This window comes from Cydia pomonella, chromosome 25, assembly GCF_033807575.1.
Source record: "Cydia pomonella isolate Wapato2018A chromosome 25, ilCydPomo1, whole genome shotgun sequence".
Taxonomy (NCBI): domain Eukaryota; kingdom Metazoa; phylum Arthropoda; class Insecta; order Lepidoptera; family Tortricidae; genus Cydia; species Cydia pomonella.
This window is the reverse complement of record NC_084727.1, coordinates 3,451,212-3,475,168: the sequence shown is the minus strand read 5'-3', so window position 1 is coordinate 3,475,168 and position 23,957 is coordinate 3,451,212. Positions and strand designations below refer to the sequence as shown.

Below are 23,957 nucleotides of genomic sequence, written 5' to 3'. Positions count from 1 at the left end.
CCTGCTTGGCCCGACTCCAGCCGGTCGGTGGGAATCGTACATTAAGTGAATCGGAGCCCGATCAAAATATTATAAATAATAAGGTTTTCAACTGTTTTTGATCCTGCTAATCACCAAGACGGTCGTCAAGATCGTGTCAAAACAAGTTAAAAAACAACAAATGGCGAAGGCTGAATCGGGTTCCCTGTCTCGCGTTAGTTGCGTTGTACCAAATTGGTGGAAATATGCTTCACCAATGTTCTTTTACAATTTATTCTAATAAATCGAGATTTTATTTACAGTAATAATATACATAAGGGATATATACAAAGCAATACTATAACTAGCTTAAATCTCAAATAGGCCCTCAAGGCATTGTATCAAGGATACTGGCGGCATTTCCTTCTTGTATCGCAATAATGATACGTTGTGCGAGGAAGCCGCCAGCTCTTCGGTCACCAGGTTACGTCAACCAGACGCTTCGCGATTTCTGCAAAAAACTTGTGCGTGCTGGGGCCCCTTGTTTACTGCTAGCGACTCGCTAGGCGGGTTCTCTGTTTGTAGTCAATTTTCGTTATAATGGGAAAAATCGTATCCTTGGCTACGCTATTAGCGCGTAGCTCGCGTTGACAGTAAATGTGTTAACCAAGGTTTGCTGCAATTATGCTAGTTTTCAAAATTGGTTGCAAACCACCTATGACACGGTTAGAAACCACCAAGGTCATAGTATTGGGGAGCTTGGTTGTAAGCTGTGTAGTCAGTTCTTTATTGTTAACGGATATAAACCGATTTTGAAAGAGCAATAGGTTTTTACGTATACGAGTAGGTATAATAGTTGGGCTAAAGTTTTTTAAAACTTTGTTAGGGCTAGAACTCGGGTTTTATGGCCCCTCTACACGATGGCCCAGCGCTGGCCCAGCGAGAATGGCCATGCGATGGTTGAGAGCACGCACTATGGAATGGGCCACGTGTAGATGTGTACGCACCATCGCTGGCCCACTGCCTTTGATGTGCGGATGAAAAACCGACACCGTGGCCATCCCATCGCCATCCCGCCGCGCCATAAGCCATCTGACACCACTACCCTCTCTACACGCTGGCCCCACAAACTGCACGAATTGACTCAAATTCGTGAGTGACACCGCTGAACTAGCACTATTCATACTATTAATAGTGCCCGTAAGGCCCGTCCTTAGATATTTGTCAATGGCTGGCCCATCTTAGTGGGCTAATATGATGGCCCATCGTGTAGAGGAGCAATTAGGCGACAAATTTAAATAACAAAACTCATTTTGTTTATCGATATAAAAACTTGCTGGCATTTAATTTTGAACACTAAAATCCGATGTCTGATTAGGGCTAAAGGATCTTCCTTAATTATCTTGCGTACAAAGTATTTTAATAGTGTTAACTTTCATGTTAAGCGACCCCACCCGACCCGATAGATTCGGTCGACTGAGTTATTGGCAACGCTATATATGACGGAGTTTCATCACGCGTCCACATTCTGTGCAGTGCTGTGTTGTGACCATGAGGGTAGGTGTATTTTTTTTATGTATGGATTTGTCTATATTAAGTGGACAATATTTATAAGCTTTGAAAAGGAGTGGACCAGTTTATATCTTTACCGTAATCTACATGTTCGTTTGCCAAAACAAGGCGCGAAAGACAATAGTGAAAAATTAGGTATATAACTACATTATTTTGAACGTTACCTAAGGACGTTCTCAAGATATTATCTTCCTGAAAAGTTCCTGAAACACACAAAATTAAACTGTCTGTCATAGGCATTGTACTTATTTATATTCGAGTTAAGCTAACCTCAAGTTTTCCTTCCACATTCTAATAATACGCGCGCATTCTGTGTGCGTGTGGTCATGACGGTCGGTGAATTTTTTTCTGTATGGATTGTACCAAGTGAACAATTTCTTAGGCTACAAGTTTTTAAAAGGAGTGAACACGCTTTTATATCGATAGGCTACCGTAGCCGCTTACCATCAGGTGTATTGTACGCTCGTTTGCCATCGACGAGGTATAAAAAGAAAACAAGGCGCGAAAGCCATAAAAAGGGGAAAAAACTGTATATGTTGGTGAAACCAAAGAGAATTTGGAACAGAGGTGGATTGTCAAAGAAAACTTTGTAGCCACAGTAAATTTACTGCCATCTTTCGACACATGATAAAAAAATTTAGAACGCTATTTGACTTTGATCCTTATTCTTTCACTGATATGTGTGAAATTTGTTAAATATCATAAAGTGGCGCCATCTAATATATCAAAGGCCAAAGGTATGGCGGCATCGTTTCGAGCGATCGCGTTCCAATTCTACGTCGGTGGCAAACAAGCGTACGGCCCGCCTGTTGGTAACCTTAGCCTATTGACTCCAGAGGTGTTACATGTGCGTGTTGCCGACCCTAACACTCCGCACCCTCGTTGAGCTCTGGGAACCTTACTCACCGGCAGGAACACAACACTATGAGTAGGGTCTAGTGTTATTTGGCTGCGGTTTTCTGTAAGATGGAGGTACTTCCCCAGTTGGACTCTGCTCTGTATGACAACTGCTGTGCTGTGCCCTACCACACAAAGAGAGATGACATTCACGCTGTGCTCATACCTGAATAATGACATGAATAATAAATAAAAAAGTAAAAAAGCAACATTATAAATACAACAGCCAATACCTGCCTACTACCTACTACGGAACCCTCAGTATAGGCATGGCCAGACATGCTTTTGGCCGGTTTTTTTATTAAGTATTAAAGATGTATTAGTTGCTGTTTCAGTTATGACGGTGTAAAGTTGGTGCACGTTAAATCCGGAGTTCGCGGGTTCGAATCCAGTCTCGTACTTACATTTTCCCAAAATCATTTTCCCACATTCGGTGTAGTATTGTACCCTCGTTTTTAGGGTTACGTAGTCAACCCTTATAATTTCCCCATGGCCGTCTGTCTATCCGTCCGTGGCTTTGCTCCGAGATCGTTAATTAGGTACTACATAGTAGGTACATACACAGAAAGCTGCAATTTGGCATAGATATATAAATCAATCATGCCGACAAAGTGGTTAATTTTTTTTGGGTGTGGGTTGTCGTTCGATAAGGAGGTATTTTAAATCGAGGTGTCTTCAACAATCAATTGTTTTATAAAGTGAATATGTTCGGAAATAATCGCTTAAGGACAAAATGTGTACCTCCTAACTTAAACTTTAGGGAGTGTGAATCAGTGCGCACAAATTTTTGGCAGAAATCGCGAAGCGTCTGGTTGACGTAACTGGTGACTGAAGAGCTGGCGGCTCCAACTACAACGCATCAGTATTGCGATACAGCGAGGAAATGCCGCCAGCATCCTCGGTACAATGTTTCAAGGGCCTATTTTAGATTTAAGCTAGTTATAGTAATCCTCTGTATATATCCATTATGTATATTGTTCTTATGAATAAAATATTAGAGAATAGGCGGGTCCACACAGAGCGAGCATACGCGCGAGGCAATCTCCTAGCGCACAAACCGGCCAGTGTAGACGTGCCTCGGCCGAGGCGGCACGGCGCGCTCGGGCGCCTCGCGCGTATGCTTGCTCTGTGTGGACCCGCCTAATAAATAATAATAGAAATATTAAATCATATTTGATTTAAATTGTAATTATTAGCTATCGCACAATATTTACAAATGTGTGTTTCCAGTTGATATGCATGTGGTGTGCGGTAATGGCGGCGGCGCGCGCGCAGGAAGACTTCTACGCGCCACAGACCTTCAAGCAACACGTGAGTCCCTAACCGTTGTGCCGTTACAAAGCTAGTATAAGCGGTTCTATGAACGGGTCCGAAGTCGGATCCGATGCAAGGGTCGTTTTCCGTTTCATGAAATATCAGAAGATTGTTAACATTTAACAATATTTGAAATGAAAAAAAAGTGTAAATGTAAATATATAAATAAATAAATAAAAAAAAAAAATTAAAAATAATAATAATAATAATAATAATACGATAGTCGTTTCAGCGAACGGTCTCATAGCGAAGAGTCTCGACCAACACCTTGAGAGACTCTCGCTAGGTGGTTGGATCAAGGGTCAGATGCAGAAGGCGGTGATCTTGGACACGGCGCGGATAGTCCGCCGGTTCCTCTCTCTGCGGCCCTGACCACCGGCAGCTTGGGCCCTGCCCCGCTGCTGGCGGCACCCTAGGTTAGGTTTTTTATAATGTGTTTATATATATTTTGTATTGTTTTGTGAGTGTTTTTATATTTTACTTTTATATTCATATTATAAATGACCTAGCCTAAGACCAAAAATAAATAAAGGAAAATAATAATAATAATAATAAAAATTATAGGACATTATTACACAAATTGACTAAGTCCCACAGTAAGCTCAATAAGGCAATAATAAGGTATATCAAACAGTGAATATTTTTGGTAACTCGAGAAAAAGTATTTTTTGCATTTACTCGTAAAATATTTTAACTAAGCGTTAGAGAAGATCTACGTTTTGATTCGGATGTTATCCTCTAAGGTAGCAATTCTCAAATGAATCTCGTGAATTTTATGTACGTTTTGTTTTTTGGAAAATATTCAAAATGGTGGGAATTGGCATACTCGTAAAGGACTTAAATGCCATTACGGTCTATGGCCATTGTGAGTACGCTGTGAAAATGGCTCAACGAAGTATTATTTTTGTTTTTACATATATTAAGCTTATCGGTATTAAATAGGTGGCGCTACAATACCTAGAATACTTGAAAAAATCATAGACAGCGCATTTCACTTCGACAATAACACCTAGGTTCTTAGCTACGCTAGGGCTACTCTGGAGAGATTTGGAACTATTATTTATAGCTCACAGCAAGCTCACAGCTGGATACTTTTGCAACAGTTTTACCATAAGAGATTTCACTCCTTTTAGTTCCACACTCCATATTACATGTGTATTCATAATTTCAGCTCAATCGGAAATCGGGAAGTGGGTGAAATACCTTTCAAGATTTGACCCACAATAATTTAATTGTATGTAATGTATGTATGTATGTGGCAGGTGAGGGGAGCACTCTTCCAGCCCATGCACCAACCCTGGAACATGCCAAAGGAAATGGACAAAGTAAGGTTTAAACAAGTTCAATCCAACTTTTCACATAAAGTCCACATTCACACAATCTACAAACAACATACATCCACACAACCACACTTACACACATAACACAACACAAGTTACATCCACACTTTATCAGGCCTGATATCAGACCCGATTTCGGGCCCGAAAAATAATATTTTTCCGCTTCGCCAAATATCAGCACATTGTTTAGGTACAATATTTGGAATTTAAAAAAAATGCTTCATATGCACAAATTTTAAACATTGAACATTTTTGGCAATAAGAGACAAAGTATTTTTTTACATTTCAAATGTTGTTAAAGATGTGCTGATATTCCGAAAACGATTTCGGGCCCCTAAATAGGGAAGTGTGGATGTAATTGGAGCTTAAAATACGGACCGAAACAAAAAGTTATTAATCATTTAATCATTGCATATTAGTAAAGCTAAAGCCGTTTTCATGTCGAGATATAAATTTACTTCATTATAAAAAACCGGACAAGTGCGAGTCGGACTCGCCCACTAAATAACCACTTACTTTACCTTCCTTCTCTACCTGACAACCTTAAGGCTAAGCAGAGATATTGTGAGCGGTGCTACAATTACGACAACAAAAGCAAATCAAACAAAATAGCTTGCTTGAGGTTATAATAAATAAATAAATAATAAATAAATAAAAGAACTGCAGAACTGGGTCGGCGTCTTCGGGAGAGGGGCTGCGACCCCCGCTCTGGATCGTACCTGGTTCAACAGATCTCAATTGCAGTGCAGCGAGGAAATGCTGCAGGCATTATGGGTACTTTTGAGCCAGGTACGATGCAGGGTGGAGGCGCATATTAATATTGATGTTTGTTCGATTACACTATAGTTTTGATAATTTAAATTTAAGTTTATTGAATACCTATTGTGTATTGCTTTTTCCTTTCATATTAGATAGCTTTAACATAATATTAAATTATAAACGTCAGTAAATAAATAAATATTATAGGACATTATTACACAAATTGGCTAAGTCCCACAGTAAGCTCAATAAGGCTTGTGTTGAGGGTACTTATTAGACAACGATATATATAATATATAAATATTTATAAATACTTAAATACATAGAAAACACCCATGACTCAGGAACAAATAACCATGCTCATCACACGAATAAATGCCCCTTACCAGGATTTGAACCCGGGACCATCGGCTTCGTAGGTGGGGTCACTACCCACTAGGCCAGACCGGTCGTCAATAATAATAATAGCTAAACTTTTGTCGACAGTTGGAGTCATATCAAAAGGGCATGTTCACGCCGGCCCTGCGTAACGACGTGGATCCCCAGGCGAGTCAGAATTGGAGACCAGCTGTGAACGATCGGGATTGGCGAGGTTAGTGTCTTCTTGTTTATTATTACGTTCTAACAGTAAACACCTTGATACCTACGTGGTTATTGATGACTCTGCGTAATAATGTGGATCCCCAGGCGAGTCAGAATTGAAGACCATCGGTGAACGATCGGGATTGGCGAGGTTAGTGTCTTCTTGTAAATATTACGTTCTAACAGTAAACAACTCGATACATGGTTGTTCACGGCTCTGCATAACGACGTGGATCCCCAGGCGAATCATAATTGGAGACCATCGGTGAACGATCGAGATTGGCGAGGTTAGTGTCTTCTTGGTTAATATTACGTTCTAACAGTAAACATCTTGATACATGGTTGTTGATGACTCTGCGTAATAATGTGGATCCCCAGGCGAGTCAGGATTAGAGACCAGCAGTGAACGATCGGGATTGGCGAGGTGGGTGTCTTCTTGTTAACATTACGTTCTAACAATAAACACCTTGAATACCTTGATACAGGATTGGTCACGGTGTAATTATGTGGATACCCAGACGAGTCAGAATTGGAGACCAGCTGTGAACGAACGAGAATGGCGAGGTTAGAGTAGCTACTTAAATCATGTTACCACCACTGAGTTATTATCACTATAGAGAAGCCATATCAAACCTGTACCACACGACCAACACGTCGTAAGCGCCATAAAAGTCGCGAGATTCATACCCCACTTCCATACTTCGTTGTCAAAACAACAACAACTCATGGCATATTGGTTTTCTGTGCCAGTTCTATACGTAGTAATAATGGTTCAATGTTCAACTAAAATGTCTCTATACGTGTTTCGGCTCTCTCAGAGGAATTATCAGGCGTTGCGTGGAGATTGTGTGCCAAACTCCCTGTCTCTCAAATGACAACTGTCTGTCTGTCAATGACATTGACAAGTAAATCGACCGGCCGTTGGATCGTGACGTGTTAATAAAGTTTGAACTTTTAATGACTGGAATATGGCATGAATTGGCGTGAACAGAGGTGTTAAATAATGCCGTTTAATTTTACGCAACAATAAAATTGACTTATTGAATAGACCGAAAAGTAAAACTTTCTCTAGTTAATTATCCTGTTTTGTTTCCCAGGTTCCCCAAGCCCGCTTGCCCCCGCAGCCCCTCTGCAGCCGATCCTCCAACCAGAACCCTGGAGGCCCCCCTTCAGCCCCCAGCTCACTAAGGAACAGCAAGCCGCCATTCTGCATCATAAGCAGGCTCTTACGTCAGGTATGAAATTAACGACAAGAGAGATAAATAAATGACAAGGGAATGAAAAAAACCGGCAGGGAAATGAGAAAGCACAGGGGGATCACAAACATAATACAGTATTTGAGATCGATCATTTAGGTAAGGTACCTACTAAACATAAAATTAGATTCATCATTCAAAGCTTGTGGCTTGGTCTTTGTGGTTTATTTGAAATAAACTACTCGTAATAAACTACGTATAGATAAACATTAAAATTACCTCCGAAATTTCGAGGACAGCATCCCCGTGGTCTCGGAGAAAGACTGGTTAAATTTGACCTCAAAATCTTCTTGCTGCGCGAATATATGGAATAATATTTACAACATCAATAAATTGCTCTGATAATTATATGGAATACTGTCTTACTATTCATAAGTGCTTGTTGCTAGGCCTACATGAATAAAGTATATATATTTGAACTTGAGAACTTGTAATACTCGCGCTCTTTCTTGGTAATTACGTGTTAAAATCGTAAAAGCGTAAAACAGTGTGTTCAACTAATCATATTTGGTCATAAAACGTTTCATTCTCAACAGATGGCGCGTTCCGTTTCGAGTACGCCTCCGACAACGGCCTGGCCGCCGGCGAGCAGATTGAACCCGACGGAACCCGAGTGGGAGCATATCAATACAAGGATCCTAGCGGGCAATTAGTCAAGCTGAAGTATAGAGCTGGAAAGGAAGGTTTCCAGGTGAGAAATTCTTTTCTTAGTCAAACCCCCATGTTCAGGTGGTCGTAGGTTGACTTGATAGTTTGGGTGCCCTCCCCAAATCTATCACAATTGTTTCCGTTTACCTGGTATGTTCCCTGTTAGGGTCATTTTGGATTTAGATATCAGGTCATTGTCTAGTTGGTAATGTTTGTGGGAAGGACGATTTCCAAGTAAGAAGTAGATAAATAAATAAGAAAGTGAGAACTGGTATCAGCTGGTGAGCAGATAGAACCCGATGGGACCCGAGTTGGAGCCTAATATCATAGGATCCTAGTGGACAAATAGTCATTCTGAAGCTGAGCTGGAAAGGAAGTTTTCCAGGTACGTTTTTGTTTTCACTAAGAACTTCGATTGTATCCAGAGTTGAAGCCTACCAATGTAAGATGCCCGCGGGTCAAATTGCAGTATTTATACTTCCGAAAGGTTGGTTTCTACGACAGTTATTACTGAGAACAGATTTTATCTAGGGAGGAGTCTACTACTAAAAGGATCCCAGTGGGTAAAAAGTGAAGCTGAAGTATAGAGCTGGGATGGGAAATTTCAAGTCAGTAAATTTACTTCCCTTTCTATAAAATTTCTAGTTTGAGGGTGGAGAGCACTTTGGGATCCACCTTTACACCCATCCATCACCTCATCCTCATCCTGACAGAGTGTGGTAGAAATCTAGAGTCATGCGTGAGTATTTCATGCCAGCTATGTTCCATGTCAGGGATAGTTTGGATAAGTGGGTCAGAGAACACTTTTTAAATCAGAGATCAGTTTCTCTGTTTGTATTATTTGGATCCTGTTTGAATTTTTGCTTGAATATCAAGAATGTGCATTTAAATCCTTTTTCGTTTTTCAGATCCTCGAAGGCAGCCATCTCCCGAAGAGCCCAGAGCCAGTAGCACCGCCAACTTCTGGTGAGCTTTCAACTCGAATTTTCTAATTGATCAAATGATTGACTTTTTCGTCATCACTTTTTGAAACTTATACTTATTCTACAACTACCAATGTGCAAAAGAGATTTGACAAATTATTATTATTTTTTTATATAAAAATGGTTTATTTACCGAAAAAAATTTTTACAAGATTTCCTTAACCACTATAGGGAGCGTGCATGAACTGTAGGAGGCAGCACAGGAGCCGTCAGATTTTTGGCGCGAGGCGTAAATGTGATGTATTTTGTTCCGATGTAGCCCGCAAGATGGCAGAACCTACTATGCACAAGAAAACACGTGACGTGTAAATGTGCATGTTTATAGTTCCGATTCAGGCCACAAGATGGCAGACCCTCCAACGCGCACGGTCCCTATAATTCAAAGTGCCCATGAATGAATGCTCCCGGTACTTATTTATTTTTGCACGTTTATTACCAAATCATCTTAGAGTTTAGTTTCAATTTTTATGACACTTGAAATACTTACGATGCCAAAATGAGTGATTTATATTAAATGAAACAACATTGAGTAGGTAATAACCCCTAATCTGAACGGGAACTTTCTAAGTGGAAACTTGTATGAGAATTTTCTTATGAAAGTTTCCAGAAATCTTACAAATTTTGAGAATGTTTCGCAACTTTCACATTTTGAGAATGTTTGTAGATAGCAATATCTACAACACCTATTTTTACGGAGCATTTCGCCTGTCCTTACAAAAACTCGTTAGCTAGTTAGGAACGAACACGTATAATCTCGTCGGTCGTACATGCTTCACACCGTGTCATACTATTACGTGGAATACCTACTCCTTATTTATTTTAATACCACTTCGGTGGCAAACAGGCGTTATACGTAGGCCACTAGATAAGTTTTGCAATACACAAATATGAAACAAAGAGGTGGCCTATCACATATATTTGTTAAAATTAAAACTATATAAACATAGACAATGTTTGGCTGGACAACGTTTACTTACTTTTTAAATTTACTTATTAAAAAATAGATTTAAACGTCAGCGAAGGCTAAGGACGATTTACGCATATTTTATACAACATTTTGATTTCATACAAAGTTAGATTTTTTAATAAATAAAATTAAAAAGAAAGTAATTTTTTTCCGGCCAATCATTGTCTATGGAAATATAGTTTAAAAAATTATATGTTAATAAATAATAATAATAAATAAATATTATAGGACATTATTACACAAATTGACTAAGTCCCACAGTAAGCTCAATATGGCTTGTGTCGTGGGTACTTAGACAACGTTATAATAATTCTAAATACTTAAATACATAGAAAACACCCATGACTCAGGAACAAATATCCATGCTCATCACACGAATAAATGCCCTTACCAGGATTTGAACCCGGGACCATCGGCTTCATAGGCAGGGTCATTACCCACGAGGCCGGTCTGGCCGTCGAAATTTCGAAATATGTTATATGCTAACTATTTGTTTCAAATTTGTCTATTGCAAAACTTATCTAGTGGCCTTTGTGTTAAGCGGCTTCCATAATCTATGGACGCTGGCAACTCCAAGGATGATAAATGCGCGTTATAGAACCTAAAAACTAGCTCAGATCTATATAAGAAAATGGGAGAACTCCATAATTGTACCTACTCTCTTGAATGTAAAATGTTAAACTAGTATTTATTATTGCCCACAGACCAACATTACCAGCAGGCATACCAGCAGCAAAGACAGCAATACGACTTGCAGCAACAGTACAACCAGCAGCGGATAGAGCCGCAGCAGCAAAACTGGCAGCAGAATAATGTGAGACCACTGTTGATACTGTATCACATATACACATAAAAAGTCTTGTAAAAAACAAGATTTGAATAGCAATTTCTGTATAGCCTGCCAAACTACTTAGAAGTCAAGAAGGTCAGTAGAAAAAGGCGCGAAATTCAAATTTTCTATGGGACGATAACCCTTCGCGCCTATTTTTTTTTACTTTGCCGTTTTTTACTAAGGTAGAAGTACTAGTGCTCGACGCTGCACTAGTACTCGACATGGGCACTTTATGTCAAAGTGACAAGGATTAAGTTCGAATACAGAAAAATCTTCGTTGTTCAAATTTAACCTATATTTCCATGAAATAAAGTGCCCATGTCGGTGACTAGTGCACTAGTAAGGTAGAAGTACTAGTGCTCGACGCTGCACTAGTACTCGACATGGGCACTTTATGTCAAAGTGACAAGGATTAAGTTCGAATACAGAAAAATCTTCGTTGTTCAAATTTAACCTATATTTCCATGAAATAAAGTGCCCATGTCGGTGACTAGTGCACTAGTAAGGTAGAAGTACTAGTGCTCGACGCTGCACTAGTACTCGACATGGGCACTTTATGTCAAAGTGACAAGGATTAAGTTCGAATACAGAAAAATCTTCGTTGTCCAATTTTAACCTATATTTCCATGAAATAAAGTGCCCATGTCGGTGACTAGTGCAGCGTCGAGCACTAGTACTTCTACCTTAGCTTTTATTTAGTTTCACCTGTCCCGTTGTCTGTAATCAAATCTTGCAAGTTTTTGACCAACATCTCGATTTCCGATGAAGCTGTAAATTTTCGTATATACGTAAGCCGGGTGACGATGCAATATTATGGTACCATCGAGCTGATCTGATGCTGGAGACAGGAGGAGCTCTGTGATAATACAACGCAACCCAATTGTGTTTGAGGGTTTTTATAATTGTCTCGACGAGTAAGTTATTGCCTGTGGAAAGAAAAGTAAAAATGAAATTTTTGCCAAAAACTTATTTCTACTGACGGACTTACGGCTTGACAGACTTTAATTATGTATGTTTGTACGGGTCAATTCTGCAAGTTTAATTTGACCAACTTCCCGGTTTCCGATGAAGCTGAAATTTTGTACCATCGAGCTGATCTGATGATGGAGACAGGAAGTGGTCATAGGGACTCTGTGATAAAACGAATTGTGTTTGGATTTGTTAGAATTGTCTCGATGAGTACACACTAGTTGCCTGTTGGAAGAAAAGTACTAATATTTCTAGGACTAATAAATTCATTACATTGATATTTTGATACCGACTTCTTTCGCAGCGATTCTTTCCAAAAATATTCACGTTATGAAACAAATAGACCCAAATAGTTTTACAATTTACAATTCAACTATACTTCATGATCCCACACCACAGGGTTGAAGTGAAAAAAAAAATCACTTTATGAGTAGCAAAGAGAATTTGAAATAGAGGTGGATTGTCGAAGAAAACTTTGTAGCCACAGTAAATTTACTGCCATCTTTCGACACATGATTAAAACTTTTACAACGCCATTTGACTTTGATCCTTATTCTTTCACTGATATGTGTGTTTTTATTTAGTAGAGTTTTTATTTTACCGCTTTGCCGCTATGCCGCCGTGATTGATTTATACATATTACCTATGCTAGTCCTGTTTATGAAGCGTAAATTACAATATGATTATTCTAAACCGTTTGTTTATTATTATTATTCTCGTTTCAGTGATTTATAATCTTAGAGAAATAAATATATTTGAACTGAACTGTTTATAGGGTGGCGAGGGCGGTCAACAGAGGGCGACAGCGTCACAATATTACCCTCAGAGTTGGAGGGCGCAGGGCCAGGAGGACGATGGACAGGTAACTTCAGTCTAACATTTGCTTAAGGGGCTCCCCGAGGATTTCATCGATGTTTGACAAGTTTTGAGTCGTTACTCCTACATTTGCACTGTAGATAGAATTATAAGACAAACGGCTATCGGTTCTTTAATCTTTTATCTCCATTCTGGTCTATCGGATTTTAAAAGAAATGAACACTTATTTTATTTTTATTTTTTTTGAAACATTGTCTAAATAAATAAATATTATAGGACATTATTACACAAATTGTCTAAGTCCCACAGTAAGCTCAATAAGGCTTGTGTTGTAGGTACCTAGACAATAATATATACATATATAATATATAATTATATATACTTAAATACACAGAAAACACCCATGACTCAGAAACAAATATTCGTGTTCAGCACATAAATATATGCTTACCAGGATTTGAATCCGGGACCATCAGCTTCATAGGCAGGGTCACTACCCACTGCCTGACCTGACCGGTAGTCAAAAAAACACTTATTTCGTTATTCGATTGCTGTGAAGGATTTTACATGTACGAAGTCTACATATTTAGGTTCGTCTTTAACGTCTCTAAAAACTGGTCTGAGATTTTAATTTTAAACTAAATAACACAAAAGTTATGGTCAGAAAACCAGTTTTTTGGGCTAAAATTGTTCAATTTTGATGCCAAATATCTCGAAGACAGTGAACTTTGAAGTAAATATGGGATACTATATTGCTTAAAGTCGTTGCTGTTAATATGATAAGCTACAAAAAAACGGTTATTCGCGGATTGTCTAAAACGCAAAATGACTAGTGTAATATTTTGCCTATATCGCTTTTAGTCTACATCGCGAAAGGTCTAGAACGCAAAATGACCACTTTTTTATTTCATTAGGTAGGTTAGTTTTGTTAGTTATCTTCAAATGGCCGAAGGTCAAACCGCCCAGAATAGGAGCCCCGCGGCAGCGGGGCTCCGTCGACATCGCTAACGTAAAGATAAAACGACGAAAATTTTGCGTTCTAGACCGTTCGCGATGTAGACTAAAAGTGATATAGGCAAAATATTATGGCTCCTCTACACGATGGCCCAGCGTAGGCCAGTCCAAGGAACGCATTTATGCGTTAGAGGGAGCAAGTGATATTGCTATCTCATTCCACTGCATAGCTGCGTCCCTTAGACTGGCTTACGATGGGCCATCGTGTAGAGGAGCCCTTACACTAGTCATTTTGCGTTTTAGACCATCCGTGAATAACCCCAAAAAAACATTAGAAAACTAAGGGATTTAGACAGTGGCGGGGCAAGACCAAAATTTTATATGGGCAAGGTACATTTAGCGAGGCCCTCTGGTGGCGCATGAAATAACGAACATTTTTACGGTGCCGAGGTACAGGTACTTATTTGAGGCGCGAGGCCCCTCAGACCGCGAGGCCGTAGGCGGTGGCCCACGTCGCCTACGCCTAACGCCGCCTCTGGATTCAGATCGAAGCTCATTTTCGTTAGGGAGCCCCTTAATGTAGGGTGGCGTCAGCAGAGTTCTTCTCTCTTAGATAGATAAAATACTCTTTATTGGCACACCTCAGCAAAAATATACAAGAAAAATAACACCTCCAAGGCTACCCTCACGACCAAACCCCTTACCCTCCCATGGCCGCCTTCACAGTACCTCACGCCTAACCCACCACCATCCCCACTGCTAATTTTATTCTTTTTTTTTTCAGTACCGTCCACAGGAGAACGAAGTCCAAAGTGGGCCTCACAACTTCGGCGAAGGCTTTGCCTTCTCCTTCCAAGGTTAACCAGTAGTTATATAAACTTAGGATGTAACTTTAGACACACTTCAATCCGATATGCACGACAATGCGTCGTGCTTGGCGCTGAATGCTTAAACTGCTTTCTAAACGGATACAATTTTGCTGTGGTTTCATAAGCAGTAATGTAAACTCCTACAGCAGCAATAACTTACAGCTATCCTTCAGTGCTTCACACACGAACGCAGAATGACGACAATGTGTCGTTAATGGCGCTGGGGGTCCGCTTGACAACTTGACAACTAATCCCAAGATTTGACGTAGGCACTAGTTTTTACGAAAGCAACTGCCATCTGGCCTTCCAACCCAGAGGGTAAACTAGGGCAGAGGGTAAACTAGGGCTAATGTCGTTAATGGCGCTGGATTAAATAAAAATTAAAAGCATAGAGATCACGCGAGACGATGTCCTCCTAAGTATATTTATATAATAAGTATATTTAGGGTTAAGGTTAATAGTTTAACCTATGTTCTAATTTATACATCTAAGCATGTGATAAAGCCAGTTTAAATAAAAAATATTTTCAGTCTGTGGCTTCTACTTGCGCATTGGTTCGTACATAACAGAGGCACTAAGATGTCTGACTAAAAAAAGGATGCAATTTTTTCTAGTCTCTAACCTATTTTGCACTTCATCTTTAAAAAAATCTAAAGTATTTTTAAGGTAGTCTGAGAGCTACTTAAGCAAGAATTCGACTATGTTTTTCTCGAAACTGTCAAGTTATTGTATCACAGGCTATTTCAAATAGCAAACATTGTTTAGATAAGTATATGTTTAAATTTATATTTATGACTGTTTCTTGAACTTTGAATGACTTAATATTTATAAATATATTATAATAAATTAGTAATATTTCTAGAAATTCATTTCAAAACGAGTTATTGCTTTTTTTCGAAAGTCCGCCTTCCTTGGAATAGGTGGGATACTTTAAAATATATTACTTATGTGACCATACCAGTGTACTTAGTTTTAGTAAAAATAAATGTGATTTTTTTTTACTTATCAGTTTTTTATTTATAAAATATGTTAAATCCAAGCGAATGTACCTTTATATTATAGTTTTTATTTTATTTTATTCGTTAGCATACATGCTTTTTACAATAACAGGGTAGATGTCTCTTTTTAAGTATTCAGAGATACTTGTGATAAGAGACGCCGCTCTTCCGCAGTAAAGTATCTAACTAACAAAGGTGATACAGATTAACTAGTAGTGAAAAAGATTAAACATATTCTGAGAGCCAGGGTTCTGCTCTGCAATAAGTTTTATGAATGCGACTGCCATCTGACATTCCAACCCAGAGGGAAATTTAGGTCCTATTAGGTTTCATATACTATTAAACGATATTCATTGAATAAAACAAAAATGTAGTTCATATACCCACATTTTATTAAAATAACACCCCAACACAATTCAAGACATTTATAACCACTACAAAACTTGTACATTCATGTTATATATTGTTTCCTAAGCGACTCAAGATCAGAGACCAACTGGACAGGACTAGATATTCGCCATAACCATAATATATTAATAAAAAAATACAATACAAACACAATTTAACACTCAAAAATATAAACAGATTATCACAATGTATATTTTGTAAATTATTAACCAACGCATATATTTTATAGTAAATAATCTATAAATGGACGAGAAATAATAACTATAAAAGCCAAAACTTACTTTAACTACATAGTTATATTATTTAAATTTAAAAAGCTTCAAAATATCACTAAAACTATCACATATATTTTTATATTCTAACAAGATTATGATGCGAAAAATTTCACTACCTATTAAAATATATACTTAATATGTTATAATCGTAAAATATTTAATATATCATATAGAATAGCAATATTTTACAGAGGTTTCCGTTTATTTATTACTAACATACACTTTTCAGCTCATGGCTCTTGTACTAATATTAGTTATTTATACTAAATTTATAACTATAATATTTATACCAAATATATATTATAATAGTGATAGTGTATATATGTTATATATTTTATGATCTGTACAATACATTTAAGAAATCTAAAGTAATGAATAAATATTAAAATAACTCAATTATACATTTACTTAAATTATAATAATAATAATCTAAGGTATACTTATCATTTATATAATAAGTAATTAATTAGTAGAGGACCCAAACCCAGCTATTGCTTAATAAGGTGTTTATGCACAGTGTTGATAGATACCGAGTTCAGCATGGCTACCACGAGTTGGCATTTGACATTTACGTTAACGATTGCGTGAACTCTATCGCATTCCCTCTCTATCGCGTCAATACATTCATTGCGAGCGAGTTGGACTGCGACCGAGTTTACGCATTTACTAACGTAAACGTCAAGTGTCAACTCGTAGTACGGCGAAAGGTCGCTAAGACGAAATGGTGACTTCATGGCCAGACGATTTCGCACGCACACACATTCACTGATCGTGTTTAAGCCATTTACCGCTCGGAGTTATAAATGTGTGAGTGTCACGAATAAACACCAGGAAATTGGCTTGTTATGAAATCACAGTTTTTGTCTTAGCGACCCTGCGTCTGCATATTTTCTAACTCTGTGTGTTTATGTAATAATTTAAGCAAGTTGATTAAACACGATTACAAAAATATAATCATCAAATACGAATGGTAAAATAAGACGAAGATAAATATAATGAAATAAAACTTAATTTAATTACACTTAACAAAAGTCTGAAATGTAACATATGAAGCTTCTCATTAAATATGATGTTAATTCTAAAAATATAATGAAAATATTTCAAAATGTAAGACGATGGAATGAAGATGACTGATATTCGACTTAATATAAACCTTATGTATTCTATGTATATACAGCGCATGCAAGCTACTTTTATATCTATTACTGGAAGATTACGTGATTAAATATGTTTTAGATATATATTTCCAGCTTATTTTTGCTAATTCATTAATTACTAGAATTTTTAGAGGACACATGTTTGAGGACGATATTATATTTGATATTATTTTAACTAAGTATATTATATTTCCTTGAACATAATTATGGTAATCAAAAAATTGTCTTATGGAAGAAAAATTTGAATTTGATTTTATTTAAATGAAATCAATCAAATAGAACGGGAAGGTACATTTCTGTTTGGCTCGATCAGTGATTGACTGGTAGATAATTAAATCCGCCTTGACTGCTTTTTATTACTTATATTCGTGCAGTAACCTTCAAAATAAATAAATACAAAATGTAAAATGAATGGAATGGACAATATTTCGATCACTTCCCTTCAAACTGCCTGAGCAGCCATACACAGGCAATTTTGCTTTAAAATTATATATAGTTGTATTTTTTATTTATTTACTCAGTTTTATTTAATATAAATAAAAAACATATTCTATGTTTTGGATCTTTGCAGTGACATTTTAATTGTTTTTCAAAAATTGTGAAAAAATATTGATTCCATTCCATTTCTTATCAGATATGGGTGATATAGCTATAGACACATACATTTTAAATATTCTAAAGCTCTAGTATCTAATCTACTGAGTAATATTTGTAAATAGTTTGGTTTTGGTTCGATGTATTGAGACTATTTGGAACTTAACACGTTTCATTATTTTGACGTAATTTTAGTTATGGACTTTTGATATCGTGACTGTCTGACTGAAGATCAACCTATAATATAAATTTCACATTATATGTAGCTTATAATTAAAATCTTAGTACAAATGCACTACGGATAGCTATATATGTATTTATTACTACTAACTCTAATTATTATGTTAATGCAATATATATTTTCGTATATGAAAGATTGATTGGTTTAAAAACATTCATATTTGATGATTATAATCGTTGGTAAATAAAATATAACTGTTCTGAAATTCAGTATACTACTAGTAATAAATAAATATACTAATTTTTTTTTTTAAATAAACCTAATAATATATGGGGTTGATAATGCTGATAATACAATTTATTAAGATTATAGTGATCGAATGAAAGCTTTTATTGCCTTTTTATTTACAAATATCTTATGTAAGCTCAAAAAATATCACTCAAAAGTAAATCTACTTGTCTTTGGTCCGTCACCCAAATATTTTTCAAAATATTTGTAAAGAAAATATAAAAAGTGCTTCATTTAACACGTGTAACAAACTAAACACTTTATTGTCATTTTAATACAAAAATTAAATAAGGTAATTATTGTCTACAAAACGTTACGCATGTAGAAATATTGTCAATTTATGTCATTGGAATATTTTGCTGGAAACTTATATCTGCATACCTAATATAATTTAGGTACCGATATATTTATTATAAATGGAAAATACACTTACCTTTATTGCAATAATTATATTTATTTCCAGCAAAATATACTAAGTTACAATCAATTTTATTGTCTATAAAACGCACACAAAGTCATATTTATGATTAAATATAATGTTAATTAACATAATTATACATATTTAGAATAATAAGAAACATATTGTCCAAGTCACACATGCAAAACCATACATTTATCTTTATGTGACATAAATAGCAATATATATATTCAATAAATGAACACCCAAGTAACCTGTGGATCTAAATAAAGATTCAGAAATACAGACACGACTTTATTAAATATATTAAAACGGGTCACTCGTTTATTTGAAGTCGATAATTGCTTGACATGTTTCGCTCCATACCGAGGAACATCAATAGCAGGCGTTGGCGGACCGACGCAGACACATGGAAACAATTTTCGCTTTAATACACGCGAGCTTCCCGGTTTAATATATTTAATATACAGACACGAATTAATATTCCCTTTGTTTACTACTATTAGTGTAGACATACAATATATTTCGCACAGATATGTTTGGCATATAGTTTTCTAAAACAGAGACCCTGACTAAAAGGCTAAAGATATTCGTATATCGAAATATATACCAATAGGTATTTACATTGATAATCATATTTGAATCAGAAAATTGGTCGAAACTATGAAGATAGAATAGTTGAGATATATCGAATAAATATATAGCTACTTCTCTGGGCAATAAATAGGCCATATATTTGGTCTCATTCACACTTTTTTACATTGTCAGAATACTCCTTAGACGCCTCTAAAGCTACTAAGCAAACCCCTTGAAATAAAAACATTTTGGCACATTTAGTCATTTTAAAATTTAAATCTACATACTTGAAACCTTTTGGTCTCGGTTCAAAATCAAGGATTTTTTTTTACTTTTTCAAAATGGCGGGCGGTTAAGATGGTGGCAAAATAGATGTTTATTCTTCTTCCTCGTTCTGGTAGCTCACGTAGCGCACCGATGACTTGTCGCTTATTATCAGGCTCTGGAATTTTTTTTTAATGAATATTATAAACAAAACTAAGTTATAAAAGTTCACACATTTGATTAAAACACTTTATTTAGTTTTTAGGGCTCGTGAACGTATGTTTTTACCACACCAGCTCGTAAAGACTATCTTTATTCTTCAAACACTGATGAGAGAGTTACAATTTATCCACAAGAGTAGCAATAGTAGAGTGTTAATCAAAGGATGAAGGGCACCCATTTCTATTAAGACAGTTTCTCGACAGAAATACTCTACTTTGATTTCGAGTACAACGAAAATAAAATACATCATGTGAATTTTTAAAACATGAATATGTATAATTTTATAAAGAAATTGAAGATACTTTCAACTAACCATTTAGGTAAAAGTATCGTTAGGTATTTATGTAATGGGGAGTTAAATCCATTGAAAACCAAATTTCAATTGCTTGTTGTAAAAAAAATATTAAAAATCATACTTGGAGAGCAAAATTCTCTAGTGTACAAACGTATCAATTTCTGCACACTTTTTAGAAATACACCCTATTTCAGAGCAATCAGAATATGAGAAATAAAAAGTCTTTTTAACCCTCGTGCCATGAAACAATCGCGTGTACCTATTGTCTCTGTACCAACCTGCTTCTCATCTCTTGCTGAAAGCGAGCGTAGAAGCAACAAGCACGGTGCGTAGGCGAAGTTGATCAATGTTTGGTTGTTCTTGTTGTGTAGTGTTGTTGTATGTTGTTGTACCAACCTGCTTCTCGTCTCTTGCTGGAGGCGAGCGTAGCAGCAGCAGGCACGGTGCATAGGCGAAGTTGAGCACAGCGATGATGACGAGCATCCACTCGAAGCCGATGCTGTTCACCAGGGTGCCGGAGAACGCGGGACCTGAGCGGTAAATCATACTTATTACAAGTGAAATTAAACTGTCGCTGTGGAACGACGCAATAAACATAAACATAGCAATGTACAAGTTAGAGAACATTCACAAAATTTCTGAATTTTTTTGGAAATATTCATCAGAAAATTCTCTTGCAAGTTTCCACTTAGAAAGTTCCCGTTCAGATTAGGGATTATTACTCAATGTTCTTAACTGCTGACGACTGTTCTTAACTGCTGACGACTGATTCCTTTAACATTTACGTCACTCATTGGCGTCTATTTCAAGTGTCATAGAAATCTGAAACTAACTTCAACAAGGTCTAGCAATAAAAGTAGAGAAAAAAACCGAGAACATTTCATGAGAACTATCCAATTTTTACAAGCTTTATTTAACTTACCATGTTAGTATATGTATGTATGTTAATATTTAGTTAGTGACACGATTTCCGATAGAATTGAAATTTTTCATACTAGATGTAAGCAGACATGGAGCTAATTGAATGATGGAAACAACGTAAACTAAATGTGTTTGGGGTTGTTAGAATTGCCTCGATGAGTATTAGTTGTATTAGTTGCCTGTGGAAAGAAAAGTACAGTCAGCGATAAAAGCTTGTACAAAAAATGATTGTTTTGCCAAATTTGTTGAATTACTTGGTCCAATTAACAAGCCTCGACGCCTCGAGTCGACGCTTATGAAGGCTATAGGCTGTTCAGCAATTTTTTAACCAGGCAAACTGCTGGTGATGTCTTATGTTTTCATCATTGGTCACCATAACAATGGTGACTCCACTCATCCACGGTATAGCCCAAACAGAAGGCCGTGTCCCCGATGGCCCACACAGAGCAGTAGACCTCAGCGTGCCTGATGTCTACTAAAAAGCCCAGTTCCGGTAAGTATCATGCTATGCTCGAATCCATCATGCCGATGGCGAAACCGAGGCTGGCGTTTGGGATGATCAGGTGCAGGTCATACTATCTCCCTCTAGCTACTCTTCTCACTCACCCACAGCATAGCCCAGACAGAAGGCCGTGTCTCCGATGGCGTACACGGAGCCGTAAACCGCTGCGTGCCTGATGTCCACTAAAAAGCCCAGTTCCGGCATCATACTGGAGTCCACCATGCCGATGGCGAAGCCGAGGCCGGCGTTGGGGATGATGAGGTGCTCGAGCTTGCGGGCCATTGGGATCTGGAGGGTTTAAAAGTATTGCATCAATCTAATTACTATAGGCACTAGGCAAGTCCGGATGTATGGTAAACATCCTAATGTTCGACATGATAATGCCCAATATCTGACACCCTGTCGTCATCTCTATTGGCAATGGCTTAAGTTTAAAGATGACATGTATCGGGACAGTAACGAGCACTACAATCATTTTAATTTATTTTGAGAAAAATGGCTTGATTATTGGTCACGGATGACCCAAAATGTGAATCCACCGAAACCCCCTAAAATTAAAAGATTGTCGATTACAACCAATAGCCATCTGCTTTCTTCTGTATATGGTTACTGTACCTAATTAAGAACCATCTATCTCATGTCTTTCTCTCATTGTAAATGTATCGTATCGTATGGCACCTGGTAGAGCGCCGTCTACAATTACTTTTCATCGGACTTCCCAATTACAAATACAAATACAAACAAATAATTTTTATTGAAAACAGTATAAGTACAGTGTTAGCACTTAAAGACTAAGGATTAAGGATAAGGAAAAGTTTACAAATGCCTGAACTAGGAGTTCCTGTGTTTCAGGCAGAATAGGACCATATTAATTAATTTGTAATTATTCACTTAATTATAATAATTATAAATAGTACACAATAAAAATCTGGTAGGGTGATAACCTTAACAAAATAACTTATTTAAGTATTCTATATCCAAGTACAGTAAGAAATCATTTTACGACTATTAGTAAGTTCTCTGTATCATCGTATGTCATTTTTTGAAGGGCGCGTCGTAGAATATTCTTACAACCAACATAGCTAAGTGGGTATAAGTCTAATTTTGAATTTAACCTGTTGTACAAATAAGGGCCCAAAAAGACAAAAAATCTAGAAGAAAATACGTGTTTTCTTTGTACGGTTTGTATACATATAATATCTTTGCGCCTTTTGTTAGTATATGCAGTGTTGAAAGGAATTTTGGTGTGCTGCTTAAGTGTTGTGCTTAATATAAATAGTTGACGAACAGTTAGTACTTCACATGCTTTATAAAGGAGTTCAGTGGGGTATAAGAATGGGCGGTAAGTAGCTACCTTTAGTACAGCTCTCTGGGCTCTTTCTAGGTTTATTAGTGTTGTTTTAGCTGTACCACCCCAGGAAGAAATACAGTAACTTAGTATCGATTGACACAGTGAAAAGTATACTTGCTTGATTAAAGTTTGATCACCTATCGATCGAAGTTTTTTAAATACAAATATTAATTTTCGAACTCTATTGCACAATGCTTCAATGTGATTTTTAAAAGAGAGAGTTTCGTCAATAATGACTCCCAAATACTTAATGTTGTCAGTAATAGCTATAGATGAATTAATCGACATTCATGCCAATATCATTTCTTCCTATTCGCAATTCTACACAGTCTAAATTCCTCACAGTAAGTATTTAACCACATTCGCTATTGTGCACAGTCATTATTTGTGTACAGTAGCGATTCAGCCTTTTCGCAATTCTGCACAATCTGAATTCTACACAACGGCATTTCACCACAGTCGCTACTGTGCACAGTCATTATTTGTGCACATTAGCGATTCAGCCTTTTCGCAATTCTGCACAATCTGAATTCTACACAACGGCATTTCACCACAGTCGCTACTGTGCACAGTCATTATTTGTGCACATTAGTGATTCTCCCTGTTCGCAATCTCGCACAATCTTAATTCTACGCAATATCATGTGATAATAATATCATTATTTATTTATTAGGATAATGAAAAGACGACTAAAAGCTAAAAAATATAGTATAAATTCTATTAATAGAACATTATTACAGAGGCCGGGATGAAAGGGGTTGCCGGCCGAATGCATATAGTTATGAGGCAGG

General features: G+C 37.0%; 2 protein-coding genes across 3 annotated transcripts in view; one reads left to right on the top strand and one right to left on the bottom strand.

The window, feature by feature from the left end:
- Positions 1–1,498: 1,498 nt before the first annotated feature.
- LOC133531477 (uncharacterized) lies at positions 1,499–15,719 on the top strand. Of its 2 annotated transcripts, XM_061869725.1 has the most exons (10): positions 1,499–1,515; positions 3,658–3,738; positions 5,004–5,066; positions 6,327–6,432; positions 7,520–7,657; positions 8,215–8,369; positions 9,235–9,292; positions 10,981–11,090; positions 12,853–12,939; positions 14,632–15,719. In XM_061869725.1, the coding sequence occupies exons 1-10, from the start codon at positions 1,510–1,512 to the stop codon at positions 14,707–14,709; spliced, it is 882 nt and encodes a 293-aa protein (XP_061725709.1). In that variant the 5' UTR covers positions 1,499–1,509; the 3' UTR covers positions 14,710–15,719. The 2 variants fall into 2 exon arrangements, with proteins under 2 accessions (XP_061725709.1, XP_061725710.1); XM_061869726.1 differs by lacking the exon at positions 5,004–5,066 and having other exon boundaries at positions 1,500–1,515.
- Positions 15,720–16,085: 366 nt separating this feature from the next.
- The window catches only part of LOC133531469 (synaptic vesicular amine transporter), a 63,136-nt gene continuing 55,264 nt past the window's right edge, over positions 16,086–23,957 (bottom strand). Inside the window, exons 11-13 of the mRNA XM_061869713.1 lie at positions 21,920–22,103; positions 20,789–20,922; positions 16,086–20,053 (exon numbers count right to left, since the gene is read on the bottom strand). Coding sequence (XP_061725697.1) covers positions 19,988–20,053; positions 20,789–20,922; positions 21,920–22,103 — 384 coding nt within the window. The 3' untranslated portion in view covers positions 16,086–19,987. The remainder of the gene's footprint in view (positions 20,054–20,788; positions 20,923–21,919; positions 22,104–23,957) is intronic.